At 37.2% G+C, this 15,076-nt stretch overlaps 1 protein-coding gene across 1 annotated transcript; it reads right to left on the bottom strand.

Moving 5' to 3' along the window:
- Nucleotides 1-2,683: 2,683 nt before the first annotated feature.
- On the bottom strand, nucleotides 2,684-6,673 carry LOC113348774 (reticulon-4-interacting protein 1, mitochondrial-like). Its single transcript, XM_026592634.1, has 7 exons — nucleotides 6,270-6,673; nucleotides 5,578-5,805; nucleotides 5,417-5,490; nucleotides 4,206-4,365; nucleotides 3,977-4,096; nucleotides 3,761-3,869; nucleotides 2,684-3,236 (listed from the first exon to the last, which is right to left on the bottom strand). The coding sequence occupies exons 1-7, from the start codon at nucleotides 6,495-6,497 to the stop codon at nucleotides 3,052-3,054; spliced, it is 1,104 nt and encodes a 367-aa protein (XP_026448419.1). The 5' UTR covers nucleotides 6,498-6,673; the 3' UTR covers nucleotides 2,684-3,051.
- Between the last annotated feature and the right edge of the window lie 8,403 nt (nucleotides 6,674-15,076).

The raw sequence follows: 15,076 nt of genomic DNA, 5'->3' as shown, positions 1-15,076 counted from the left end.
ACTTCCCCTACCCTTCTCCAAATCATCATCTCCCAGACACATACTTAACCTACCTTTCTCAAAATCATCTCCCAGACACATGCTTAACCTACCCTTTTCAAAATCATCTTCTTCTTTGCAATTGCCCACATCTTCCATCATCTTCATTATATTCACCCTCTCTCTGATTTCCTCTTCATCTACTTCGTCTCCATACATCATCTCTATCACTTGTTCACTTGTCTTCTTTTGCTGCACCTCTCCCTCCTGAAAAGCCATCAACCATCTATCCAAAAACGGCCCACAAGAACCTGCCCCTGTAGTTTCCCCATCACCACCTGATGTATTTTTCCTCTTTTCTTCTCCATCTCTATCGCTAATTGAAGCCCTGTTCCCATCGCCAACAGTGCCGCATGGGAGGAAACAATTCAAATCAGCTCCAAAAGACCTCAGAGTTTCACAGATTGTAAGTGGGAAATGAACCCATTTCTGATTTCTATACGGCAAACAAGAATGCTGGTGATGTTGTTGTTGATGGTGATTCAACAACCCTTCTTGACTACTAGTACGATCTATATTCCTAAAACCCACTTCCGCAGTTCTCTTCTTTCTAGCTAATATCTTCTTCCCCCGTTTCTTCGTCTTAACACGAACTTGACCAATGCAGGTTACTTTCGGAGATGATGGCTCCGGAGTCTCGAATGAACAACCCCTCTTTTTACTACTTCCTGTTGGAAACATCATTGGAGAAAACTGCCCAGCTTTGATGCTTCCATTATTACCTCTAAGAAGCCTCCTGTTATTAAGAGAAGACGATATCGACAACGTTGAAGGTTCACGAGATTTATCGTTATGACTTGGGCTTCGAATAGATTTAGAAGATGAAACCTTCATGAATGAAGAAGAATTTGATGAAGGTCTTGATGTAAAACAGATGAAGAGTTCACTACTTGTAGTTCCACTTCTATGGGTTCTCTCATAATCCATTACTGTTCTTCTTTTTCACTTACTCATTACCCAAAACAAAGATCTAGAATGAAGAAAAATAACCAGGAAAGAAGAGTGATTGATAGAGAGAAAAAGAAAGAAAAAAGATACCACAAGTTCCAATGATAAGTTGGTTAGATGTAAGTGATGAATTGATGATGGTGATTCATTAACACACAATGAAATGAAGAAGAAGCATCTTCTTCTGTAAATTCTGTAATAACAATCAAGTAAAGAACCCTTGAAACTTGAAAGCATTCAGTGTTATCAGTGTATCAGTGGACTGGTGGAGAGAAAGAAAAACACTTTGAAGCAAGTGAAAGCAAAATAAAAGAAAAACGTACGCATAATCATTTCATAAACAAAAAACAAATATAAAAAATCCAAGTTAAAAACTGAAAAAGTAAATCTACAAACATACAAAAACTTAGTCTAAGTTTGACCGATTGACTAGAGAGAATTTTGCAAGTGCATGCGGACAACACTTGACCCCCACCCTTTTCCATGTTGGATACTGGGTTCTCCATTGGTAAAAACCCCAAAAACTACTTTCCCCTGTAAATAAAAAAAGGCGTAATAAACAGAACAAGTACACGTTCAAGGTTTCTCGAAAGGTTTAATCTTTATTTTTATGTAGTCGTTAGCCCCGATGGAGAATCTCTCTGTATAAAAAAATGGAGCAAAAAAGAAATTGTTGAAGTAGTAAACACTAAACAGTGTGTGGCACTGTGTGCGTTTGTGAGGTTTAACGGTCACCAAATTCAGAAAAGTTTTTCTGTCTCTGGTGTCACGTGCTTTGGATTTACTTAGTTGTGAGTGGTCCCTACCAACTTATGAAACTTTGAAAGGACAAAAGGATGAATAAAGAAAAGAAAATAATCTTTTTGCCCTTTGTTTAAGAGCTTTACGTTTTGTGTTTTAGCACACAAAAATCAATTGGTTGCTGATGGTCCCATTAGATCCACATTACTTGCCTAATCAACTTTAATCTTCTCTTTTGTTTTGGTTTATTGAGAATATTCTCATATTACAGTTTCTATACTGTCTACTAGATGGATTCAACCATTGTTCTTTCTTCCAAGGAATTTCCTGCTAAGTTTGATATAAAAAGAATGTGGATGGCTTTTCACAAAACCAGATATATAGTTTGCCCAATTTGTTGGTGTTCAGAGATGATTTAAAAGATGATTTTTTTTGCAAGAACAGCATGTACAAGTCTGCAAAGGATCAATTTGCTTTTAGAAAATCCAAGTCCTGTAGGCAGTAAAATTTTGAAATGGTAATCTATGATACACACTAGGCCACTGACAATAAAGCAACTTCAGGGATTTTAAAGATGTCAATTAACACATGGTGAGGAAAACATTCTACCAACGAAGAACATCACCTCTGTAGAGATCTGGCAAACAAACCAGGCACAAATAGGCAAATGGTACCATATTACACCACAGTCTATTTTTACTAATAATCTTTTAAATATTTCAGAAATAAATAAAACAGTGATTATCATGATTGCACCACACCAGATAAAAAAGCTCAGATTTGATTACACTTACAGGTCCAGCAGATTCCTCCTCAGCATCTGCATGTCCTGGTTCCTTGCTGAAAAAGAAGAAAAGATACACAAGAAGTGATGCTGAAAAACTTGTACAGGGTTAGTGTGGATAGAGCTAAAAAGAGATATATGAGTATATGACTGCACTTGATCACAGCAAAATCTAGTCACCATTTCTAAGTCGCACAGTCTATTACCATTACTTCTTTACAGAATACTGATATAACACATTGTTTGCTAGCACACAGAGAGTGGACTGCATGTAACAACTAAGCTGACTAAATATGAATAAACCAGATACATTATTTGTAAAAAAAATTTGACACATTTTATAAGCAACTCTTCTAAATCAGATATGTTCTTTTCTTTTTTTCTTTACATTGAACGATGTGATTGACGTTGTGCCGTGCTAGATAGCTTTGTTCAGCTCGCCAATAAAAGCAAAACCTAAAGACTCCATTATGCTTCAGTCAAAAGATGGAGGAGACAAGGAGAAAAAGAATAGACTGCCCTTGTGGTTGACTTCCCATTTAGTCCACTTCCATAACAATCTTACCCGGAATGACAAGCGTTTCGTCTTTTGCCGCATGAGCTTCTCTCACCTGAGTGATCGGAAAAGTCTTCTCCACGGGTATCTTTAACTTCCCAGCTTCTGATACCCTGCGGATCTCATCCAGCCCCTCAGAATCCGCCCTCATGTATGTCCACCAGTACTCTGCAACACAAGTCACATCATGTAAAAAAGGAACCAATATTAGCTCAGTGCTTGATAGTTGCATATATCATTAATCACACGGTGCAGTGCAGTATTTATAAAGCTCAAGATATAACTTCCCACTTGATTCATTCAACATCCACCATCCACATTATATGCATTCTGTAAGATAATGGCCATAAGGCGCCTCCACTATTATGTGCTAATATCCATTGAGAACCAAAAAAACGCATAAAGATTAAATTCCACTTTAATCGTCACGATTTCCTGAGTGGAGTTATCCATGCCTACAACACTGATCTAATGTAAGGCGTCGCACATGGTGCAAGAATCAAGATGGAAGATCAACCCTGGGTATGCACTTGGGAATATCTCCTGTAGTCCTGTGGTGTTGACCACTACTGGGAAGGTAGTAATGACAACTATATCGTAATGTTCACAGTTATATACCTATGCCTAAACATTTACTTATTTTTTTTCTGATTGCATAAACCATCAAATAATAATGCGTCAAACTTATATACCTATGCCATGGGTGTAGCGATATTGCATTTGCTTCTTCAATAAAATTCCTGTAGATAGAGGAATTCCAGCGAATATTCCATAACGATCAGATATGGATGCTGCTTCCCCCTGCAAAAAGGATCAGAATATAATTGTTCATTTGGCAGCACTGAGGAAATAAGAAGCTGAAGATTCCTACTGACACAAAGTCAATTAATATTAGGCCCACTTCTTACCTGCAGTGTCATATAGTGTCCACCTTTTGTGAGAAGGTTGACACCCATCCTTTCTGTTTCTGGCAAACCGATTGTATCTAAAACAGCACTGAACTGTCCTTTAATTGCAGTTTCAACATCCTAAAATTTAAAGATCGTGACATAATATCTCAATTAGAATTTTTCCAGACCCCATACAAATTGATATAAGACCGACGGTGACTCCGATCCCAACCCAAGCAATAAGTACCTCTCTTGTATAATCAACAGCCTGCTCAGCACCAACTGCCAGAACTTGATCAATACTTTGAACTCCACAAGTAGTTGACACATGGCAACCTGTAGCTACTGCAAGCTGAATTGCAGATAGGCCGACTGCTCCTCCCCCACCAATCACCAACACCCTCTGTCTGTAGAGACATTGAAAGGAGCTTATTTACAAGGGCATAGAGAATATTGTGGCAAAAGAGGACAATATGCTAGAAGAGAAATTCCACTTATAACTGGTGAATGGTATGAATGTGAGAACATGGAGAGCATGATAAAAGGGCATCAAATCAATACAAATAGCCTGAAACAATCATAACGAGACAGCCGGCAAGTTCAAGAAGAAATAGCTACTCTAACTTTCACATGGTATTAGTTTTGAATGCACCTGCAAAAAGATATATGTCGCATAAAATTTAGCATCAACAGGAATATTCCCCTTCGCTTAATATGTCTAGTTTACCTATAATGAAGATGAAAATAAGAAAGAAAGATGGGTGCATCCATCAAATGCTATGTGGCTAAGACCTTTGACGTTTCTCGGAGTGGTAAGAATATGTATAATTGTATATGCCGTTACGAGAAACAAATTTTTCAAATAAAAATAAAAATTAAGCATATGACAGAAACAAAAATCCTAGTGGTGAAAGAACAAGGTAATGGGCAATTACCAGTTCTTTCCCATGTTTCACTGTCTATGCAGTTTAGTTCACAGTATACTGGTTCTCAACAGGGACACTTATTCTCTTTATTTATTGAATACGCAGAGGAATTAAGGCTTCAACAAGAAAGAGTGGCAGATGGAATTATTCAGGTTGAACCTATATGAAGCAGGCTGGCATATGCTTTAAGTGTAAAATTGGGAATTTCACCTAGGCATCACCCTAGAGAGGTAGAAATCAAGACCTCCTATACCAGATGAATACTCATTCAACTGGAAAACTCAATTCAATTATGTGATACTACACATTCTTGTAAACGTTACCAGTGACGTATAAAAGCGTTTTCTTTTCTTTTTATTAGAGAAGAAAAAAGTATAAAAGCATTTAAAGCTGTACTTACTGACTATGCCAAAAATTTATTATTTTCTATATATCTTCTCTAGGGTAAATTCTGAGAGTTCCTCAAGGAAAGTCACACGTCATCAAACAAATGGAAACTTAGTAAGCTACAAAATTTGGATCTAAAACATACCCCTCGGCGATCCGAGCAGTGCTTTTTAAAGCACGCCATGCAGTCAGTGCAGCAAACGGAATGGCACTTGCCTCCTGCGTTATTGAAGTAGTTTAGGTCAGTTCTGTAGAGGTACATAACCAGCATGTGGGAAAAGAAGTAATGCAACTGTGACGACTTACCACATGGCTAATGGAAGCTGGCTTTGGTGTAAGTTCATCCTCTGAAAGAATTGCATAATCTGTGTAAGTACCTCTCATAGCAGTTGGATGCAATGCCCCAAAAACATCCTGCCCAACACTCAGAGATCGGACTGAAGTTCCAACTGATGCAACTTCACCACTAATATCACGGCCCAAAATCAACGGAAGCAGTGGTCCGAATATAGAACGGCCATAACCAGCTCGCATCTGAATTTAAAAACAAAATAAATTCAAACTACTCAAAAAGTAAAATTCAGTGTTTTTTTATATACTACTACTATGATAGAAACTATAATTTTGCATGTAAATACAATGAAAGATTTTCAACATAAACATGGATACGATCTCACATGGTTGTGTATAACTTTCCTCGACTCTTAAAAAATCATTACTATCTCCCTAACAAATGACAATTAGAAAACCCATTATTCACCAGAAAACCTAATTCTAACTGATTTTCATAGTTACAATGATCAAACTACTCATAACAAGCTCAAGATTTGTGACCTAGACTTATCAATATCCAAACAACTCAATTCAACTGACACTTAATAAAACTCCACATTTCTATTCCCCTAACCAAAATGACTCTTACAGTAACGGTTCAACATCGCACAGTAATATATATCAATGAACTGAAAAATAACCAATAGAAATTGAAGAACACTAACCCTTGTATCAAGAGGATTAATAGAAACAGCTCGAGTTCTAACAAGAACTTCATGCGGTTTCAGATCAGGAACTTTCACATCATGCCGAATTTCAAGAACTTCAGGTCCACCAAATCGTGGTAAAATAACTGCTCTACAATTCGTGACTATATTTCTTATAAACCCTAGTTTTGCCATTGAAGAAGAAGAATGGCGCCTTTTAGTTGATCCTAGCCTCCACACAGCCATTTCTTTCAGTTTTCCAATTGGTTGCAACAATTATAGATTCCAGTCTTAATGTACTGGTATGATCAGACAAAAACAAAACCTAATTCGTTTAAAAAAAAGAACTGGGGATGGATGAAGTGTTGAAGAGAGGGGCAAAGTCGACAGGGGAGGAGGACTCTGGAGGAGGAGAGATGACGTGGACGTATTTCTATTCGCAAAGAGGCTTGTGGTCGCCGAAACATTTTGTCCTCAACTCGTCATAAATTGACCGACTGGGCCAGAGGTGGCATATGGTCGGATATATCCGTAGAGGGTTCTCCTAGCTCTGAACGGGTTGGTCGGGTGGCGGAACTAGGGTTCAAGATTAGAGAGGTTTGAAAGAAAAAATATGTGTATTGGACAGTTGAAAACACTTTGCAAGAAGTGAGGACAATTTTGGAAGAATTACTCCACGCACAGGCGAAGTACACAAATAGAAGATATAACTCAGCTGCGGACTATATTTCATGAAAAACAAGAATAAAAGATCTTTTACATATGTCTATACATTTGCAACACAAAATTAAAAATTCTAACATTTTCTCGAATGTATTTGATAAAAACGAAATTGTAAACTTATTGTACCGTATTTGCTAGTTTTTAATATACTCATACTTTCTAACAAAAAAAAAGTGTATTGGCAAACAAACAAAAAACCACCTCTTAAAAGAACATCGAAAATATTAACAACAAAATTGTATACCATGTTCCTTGTTTACACTCATTAGGCATACCGAGCGAAGCGAGGGAGGGCCTTATATGGCCATTTTTTTTTGTAAAATCTAAGAGCAGTTCTTATTGAATGAACAAACTTTGAGTTTGTTCATTTTGCTCCCACTATGACTCAACAAACATGAAAAATGGATGTTCAAACCAATAAACTTTGAGTTGGAACATGTAGCGCGCGCTTGATGAAAGAGCGCGCTTGATGAAAGAGCGGGCGAGCTCGGCACATTCGCTGGCGAACTTGGCATAACCGCTGGCGAGCTTGTTAAAATCGCTGGCATTTGTCTTTCCATCGCTCGTTAATAGTTGAAACGCCGGCATTTTTAGTAAACACGTCGTGGTTTTCTTAAAAGTGCCAACGGCTCCTTTAATCCAACGGATGATGCTCCTTTTTGTTTCCCTATAAATTCAGTTCATCTCCAGACTTAAAACTCACACCTTCTTCATCACTACCTCAAAATTACACAATTTCATACCACCTCTAATTTTTGTTTTTCTTTTTTCAAACAAAACTATTCATATCAACTCAATCTACCAGAAAAAATCTCATCTCTACAAATTTCATTTCTAACAAATATGGCATCCTCACAACAACGATCACAACAACGAGCACCACAACGATCATAACAACAAACACCACAATAAACACAACAACAATCACAATAACAATCACAACAAGAAACACAACAAAATATACAACAATCACAACCAAGAAACATAAGAATTCGTGGTGTCAAGTATACGATGGATGAAGACGAGTCACTTTGCAGGAGTTATGTATTATATACAATGGATGATATCAATGGTATTTATCAAGAAAAAAAAACTTTTTATGATAAGATTTTACAAAAGAAGAAACAGGTAACCCCAATAGACGTGATGGCGATAGGTTGTCTCATCGTTTTCACGCAATTTCAGCAACTGTTAGTGAATATGTAGCTTTGATCACTCAAATGTGGCACAACAGAAAAAATGGTGAAGGCGAACCGGATGTGGAACGAAGATGTCGGGAAGAGTGGAAAAGATCCCACAGATTGGGCTTCCAACATGAAACTTGTTTCACCATTTTGAGGGTGCTTAACAAGTTTAATTCATACTTGCTGGAAGGCCATCAAGTGCCTGCAAGATCACCACATGGTCCAGTCTCGCAGGATTTTCAGAATGGCGGGCCTGCTTCCTCACCTAATGGAACTCCAAGTAGTCAGGAACAACACAACACTAATCTATACGTTAACACCAACGTCAAGAGAAGAAGATGAGGGGATTAGAAAGCTGCAAAAGCAGCGAGAGACGCAGCCCAACGAGCATTAGAAGGAGGTTCAATCGAGTACAACTATGCCGATCACAAGGAATTCGAGATGCATATAGAAGCAGATACAGCCGAGGACCGTGGCATTGCTATAAATAATCAACAAAAAAGTCGTCTTTCGCGAGAAAAATACTAAATGGATTGTAAGCTAAACAAGTTACTCTCCTTGAACACTTCAATAATGAATGAACGACAACTTGCTGCATGGATTAAGGGAATGGATGCGGCCGAAGCCGAACAACAACAAGCTGCGACCGAACAACAACAACAACAAGTCCCTGAACAAGTAGTCCCCTCTCAAAAAACTGGTCAGTTTGTGAATGTGGAAGAAGACAAAGATGATGCTTCGGAAGAAAACGAAGATGAACACAGTCTTGCTAACTGATTTTAATTGTTGTTTAATTAAGCTTAATTTAATTCAGTGTAGTCGTTTAATTCAGTTTAATTTAATTGTACTCGTTTATTTAAAATTAATTTTAATATAATTGCCTCAATTTTAATTCTAAGTGTAGTCGTTTAAACAAATAACTTTAAATTAAAAAACATATTAATTAAAATAAACAATAATACTAAATTGAAAATAACATTTATCTCCCTCTCTCTCTGCCTCGACCCGCGCATCGTCTCTTGCTCGTTTTAAAGCCCAAAGGTGCTCGGTTAAATCTTGTCTTAATTTTCCATTGATTCCCCGGTTTTGGAGTATGTCAGTAGCAAATCTATATTCTCTTGGCGGGTGCCCATGCTCTACCACGAGATTCGGCCTCAAATCTTCATCTGGAAAACTAGTCCAGGTTGGGTCACGCCTTGTTTATTCAATGACCATGTTATGCAGAATGATACAAGTCAGCATAATTTTGTTCATTTCTTAAATATCGAAAAAGCGTATCGGCCCATATATGATGGCAAACTTCCTTTTCAGTATGCCAAAAACGCATTCAACATCCTTTATGCATTTCATTTGTTGGGTGTTAAAGTACTTCAACATATCCTTCGAAAACGTCGGTCCAAAACCTACCTGTTTATAAGCTTGAACTATGTTTGACCATTTTGAATAGATTCCGTCTGCTAGATAATAACACTGGGTGTAGTGATGACTGTTGATGGTGAAATTACAGTGCGATGCGATCCCATTCTTAAGATCTTCAAACAATGGTGACTTATATAAAACATTGAGATCGTTATTTGAACCCGGGAGTCCAGAAAAGGCATGCCAAAACCAACAATCATAAGTAGCTGAAACTTCCAAAATTACAGTTGGTTTTGGATAATGAACCTTATTGGCATGCCCATTCAACCGGACACGCATGCCACGTCCAGTGCATGCAGTCAAGACTACCTAGCATTCCCTGAAAACCCCTCTCGATGTTTTCTGCAGTTATTCTTTGAACATCTTCCTGAGTAGGCTTTCTTAAAAAGGTTGAACTAAAATGCTGGACTATTGTTTCGCAAAACAATTTGAGATACCTAAAGGCGATTGTTTTCCCAATACGGATGTAATCATCCGCGGAATCCGTTGGTACCCCGTAACATAGTACACGGAGGGCCGCAGTGACCTTTTGTTCGGGACTAAAGCCTCGTACATGTCGTGCATCATACTGATAATTAAATAAAGGTTGTACCTGAAAAATCTCAACAATAATCCTTTGTGTCAAGTTGCGGCCCATGCGGAATCGTCGCTGAAAATCCTCATCGGAATAGACATAATCATGATCAAAATAATCATGCATCATCTTTTCGTGGTAAAAATGTCGATCTCGCCACATCCATCTTCTAGTTGCAACTTCATATGGCTCTAAAGGCTTTGGTATGATCCCTGATTGTAATTGCAACATAAAATGTCACCTTCTTCTATCTTGATTTGCATCTTCATCCATTTGATGCAAAAACTTCATACCCATTTCTTCCTCTTCTTCATACAACATTTCATTCATCTCCATATCTTCCTCAGAAGAATCAGAACCAGAATTCATGGTTGAAAGTCGAAAGAAATTGAAATTAACAAATGATTGATCGGATGAAAGATTGTTGTGAATTTGTGAGATCAAACTCGAGCCGTATTTATGGAGGTAGAAACTAGCCGGTAGAAACTAGTCGTTCCGGTGACCGTTGAAAAGTAGACGCTGGCGACCTTGGCTCAAACGCCAGCATGTCTTTTACACACGCCGGCGTTTGTGCGACGACCGCCAGCGATTGATCCATGAGCGCTATCGTTTGTCTTATGCTCGCGCGCTTGGTTATCTAACGCCCAGTCCCTTATCATAGTGGAAAAACCAGTTTGGCCATCCACCTGGCTCAACAAAATTTTTCATTTGGTCATTGCCATCGGAATTTACCTTAGTGATCAATTAACACAAAAAGATTGAAAATGGTTAGGGCCGAAAAACCAAAAATGTCCCTCCATTTTAGTCTAATTACTATAACTCCATATGTATCCTAGCTTTTTAGGGGTATAATTAGAAAATAAACTTTAATATAACATATCTAAAAATCTGTGCCTTGGAATTTTACAAATTTTATCTCGTTGGAAAGGTTATAAAAAACTCTATGCAATGAGTACAAACAACAATATCAAATGTAGAGTTTTTACAAAAAATTCGGAAGTATTTATCTTTTTAGGCACAATTTTAGAAAGTTAAATGTATATTCATCATGCAAACCACCACAAAGGATATATAACACTTTATGTAGCCATATTTTGGTTTATGCATCAACTAATTTTCCGTTGCAACTAATACAACGATGTACTCTCTCCGTTTCAAGAAAAGTGATACTTTCACTTTAGGCACAATTCTCGAAAATTGAATAAATAGCCATTATGCAAACCACCACAAAGGATGCATAATACATCATGCAACCATATTTTGGTTTATGGATCGACTAATTTTCCGTTTCTGGAAAAGTGATACTTTCACATTTCGTTTCAGGAAAAGTGATATTTTCACATTTCGTTTCAGAAAAAATGATACTTTCGTTCCGTTTCTGAAACGGAATGAAAATATCACTTTTTCTGAAACGGGGCGAAAGCATCACTTTTGTTGAAACAGAGCGAAAGTATCATTTTTTTATTAAATAAGGTGAAAGTATAACTTTTTCTGAAATGGGATGAAAATAGTCGCGTACGAACCCCTTTCAGATTCTTCTTCGGTTGGCTCTCCCATCGTGACAACGGTTATACTAGTATTCTTTTTAGTGATTGCCTGTTGTTTCCAACCAAGAGTGCTCCGAGGATTAACTATAATTAAACGTATGATGAGGATTTCCAAAATGAAAATGGATATCTTAATTGATAGGTAAGTTACCAACAATAAATATGCTTGTTGAACTTCATCACACTTGTTAACTGGATGTCCCATTAATGAATGTGCAGTCAATGTTCTAGTGGAGTAACTTTTATTCTTTGAGGTCTGACTACTACCCATTTAGTGTTTGGATATGTATTACTTCGGGTTCAATTTTCTGAATAATAACTTTATGAGCTTCAATATTTCGAGTAACACTTTATGATTCATCTTTTTTAGGTTGAGGCTTAAAAAATGTTTTCAACCTTTCCCGTTTGGATGATGATGATTTGGCATTATACTTGTAACATATAATTGGCTTAATTACTATGTTATGGACATCAAAATTATAGTTCATAGATAACAAATAAACTAAAGCTACATGATTCAAAAACTTAAAACTTAAAGACTCACATGCGAACGCAGTACCATTAGACATCTGAAGCTTTAAAAAGACAATCCCATATCCATATCATGCTATAGATGCCAATGACCAATTTCCATAACGCTTAATTAGCTTATCAAAGGTTCACAATTGGCATCAAGATTGAAAATTAAAAGGTTCAGATTTTCATCTATGCGAACACTGGTGATCTTTATTATATTATAAGAGAGATGGTGTTTTTACCAATGAACGGAGATCTACAGTTCACACACATAAAGGACGATCCAGATGGAGAAACTAATACGTGTTATGGAAATAGACGTAGATCAACATTTTCAAGTCATAAAAGACGGTACAGGTTGAGCCATTACTATATGTGTTATTCTATAACCAAAATGAATGATAATTTACACTTTAGGAGATAAATAATGGTCGAGATCGAGCCATTGCATCATTTATCTTTCTTTGAAACGTCCATCTTACTCTTCAGAACGATCAATAAATAAATCTCATTTATTAAAGGCGTTACTATTCTGAGCAATTAAATCTGGAAAAAAATTCTCATCGACAAGATCTGTTAGCCCAGGTAACACCCATTCTTATTTTGGTTATTGATATTAGGGTTCTTTTTTCTTACTTTTAATTTTTTATTTTAAAATTGAAATTAGTTGTGGTTGTTTAGGGTACCTTCGTCGCTAAAATCTTGATTAGTTGCGATTGATATTCTAGCACCCTAACCTGAATCAACCAGGTTGTTTATTCTATGCATAATTTAGACTTATACACTTTGTTTGATTTTGGATATTTTTATTTAGCTATTATATTATGTTTACTATACATTTTCACGTGCTTAAACCATGCGCAAAATAACAATGGCGGGACTGAAAAGACCGGGGTACAAATGCACCACCAAATTTTTCGTTCAACAACCTGTATGGACTGAACTCTAATACATCGAGAGTTACAATTAATGAATCTGATGCGTGTCGTAGGTGCAATCAAATTAATATCCTATTTCCACTCAATTAAAAATAATATAATGGAAGTCAAGTTCGTTCCCACGAAGAGTAAGGAGATTTAGTTGTCAAAAAGTGTCACAATGGGGGTTTGTTTTAGATTTTAGAACAAAGTAAATAACAAAGCAATTGACAATAATAAAGTTTGCAAGCAATGGACAAAAATATGATCAGGGAATCCTTCTTCGTCACTAAGCAGTCATCAAAGTAGCATATTCATCTATTCCTCGTAAATCATAGACTATTACCAACCGTAGGAAAGAAGGTACACTTAGTTATCCCCAAAATTCCTTATATCAATGGAAAACAGGTATGCTTAGTCTCCAAATTCTATTCGTCTGAACCACCTTGAGGTATGCTTACAAGATGTAATTCAGTCGAATGCCTTAATGTTTGTGAACTTAGGTTTGATCCTAACAGTTAAACTCAGTACGCCCGGTCCACTTACTAGGGTTGTTTTTACTTGCGATTGCTCCACAGAATCCCTCTACAAGGTTTCGCAATTTCTACTTGTGTAAGAGTTATTCAACAATTACAGATATCCTAACTCAATACTAGCATTAGATTCACTAATAAATCCGACTTAGTTGGCCACCTAAACAATTTATTAATCAATCATAAAATTATTAAAGTAAAAACAAACAATAATCATATGAATAATTTTTGAATAGATTTATATGCTAAATTGAATCATGTATTAGAACTAGAATTCATCCCCAATCACTAAGCAGTTTAGCTACTCATGGTACTAACAAAACCATGAATTTCATATGATAATATAGAAAAAAAAATGTTATGGTGATGAATGGCTCCAAAACCCTAGCTTCTCTTCCTTTGAGTTCTTCTCTCCAAAACTTGATTAAAGATTCTCCTTTAGAAGTTGTAGAAATATCTCCTTTATAGATGTCCCAGAAATAGAAATGCCCGTGCACCAAATCCAATGGTTGCCAAAACTCGCCATAGTCATGAAGTAGGTCGAGTCCCAAATCTGGCCATGAGACTGAAAGAAGCTCAAATGGACTGGCGTAGGTTATTAAAGGCCCAGCCCATTAGCATCATTACACTGTCAGTTCTACCGTTTACGTACATCTTCTTTTCCCCTCGATCATTCACGGATATATGAGTGACCGTGAGTTACTTTTTTCCCTGGGTTTTATTTTCTCCCGTCAGAATCACGGACAGATGAGTCCCCGTGAAATATAAAAGTTACGGGATTTCGAACTCCGGCTGTATCTTTTCTAGGATACTCACTGCTCTGTGAGAATTCAATTCCTCTGAATTTTATTTTCCTAGCAGTAACTCACGTATACCAGGCTATCCGTGAAATTCCTTCAACTCCAACTCCGTGAAAAATACAACTCCCTGAATTTTCACTCCGGCAAATAACTTTCGCGGACAATCTAATTGCCGTGAGAATGATTTTCTTCTGAGTTTTCAGAACTCATGCTCAACTGCTCCCATATATTCACGACTCAATCTCCCATGCTATCCTCATCTCACTAACAATTCAGTCACCATCAACTTCCATGCGCGACGTACCTTCCCTGAATTACTAAGATAGTATCACAGCACCTCTTCCTATGTTCTCGACTTTCATCACCAATCTCAGTCAATCCAGTCTTCCAACTCCAACAGAACCCAATGATCTTCCCAAGCTCTGTCAACTGCCATCAATATCTTCGATCAACCAACGTTTACAACACAACTCCATCCATTGCTGATCATGTCATCAGCTCAATATCCATCACTAGTAACCAATATCTCTCCCTGTTCTTCTTCATTACTGCCAGCAAAAGCATCACAGCTCCATTGCTCATCTCGAGCTTGAGTTCTTCCTTTCTGTCTCT

Source organism: Papaver somniferum, chromosome 2 (genome assembly GCF_003573695.1).
Source record: "Papaver somniferum cultivar HN1 chromosome 2, ASM357369v1, whole genome shotgun sequence".
In the NCBI taxonomy this organism is placed as follows: domain Eukaryota; kingdom Viridiplantae; phylum Streptophyta; class Magnoliopsida; order Ranunculales; family Papaveraceae; genus Papaver; species Papaver somniferum.
The sequence above is the reverse complement of the archived record's forward strand: the minus strand, read 5'-3'. Positions and strand labels throughout refer to the sequence as shown.

What these genes read in the sequence shown, in the direction of transcription:
- LOC113348774 (XM_026592634.1), bottom strand. Translation starts at nt 6,497, where the DNA reads ATGGCTGTGTGGAGGCTAGGATCAACTAAAAGGCGCCATTCTTCTTCT. An exon ending in TTAATCCTCTTGATACAAGG is followed by an intron (nt 5,806 to 6,269) that starts GTTAGTGTTCTT and finishes TTTTAAATTCAG; the next exon opens with ATGCGAGCTGGTTATGGCCG. An exon ending in TCGCTACACCCATGGCATAG is followed by an intron (nt 3,237 to 3,760) that starts GTATATAAGTTT and finishes CTTGTGTTGCAG; the next exon opens with AGTACTGGTGGACATACATG.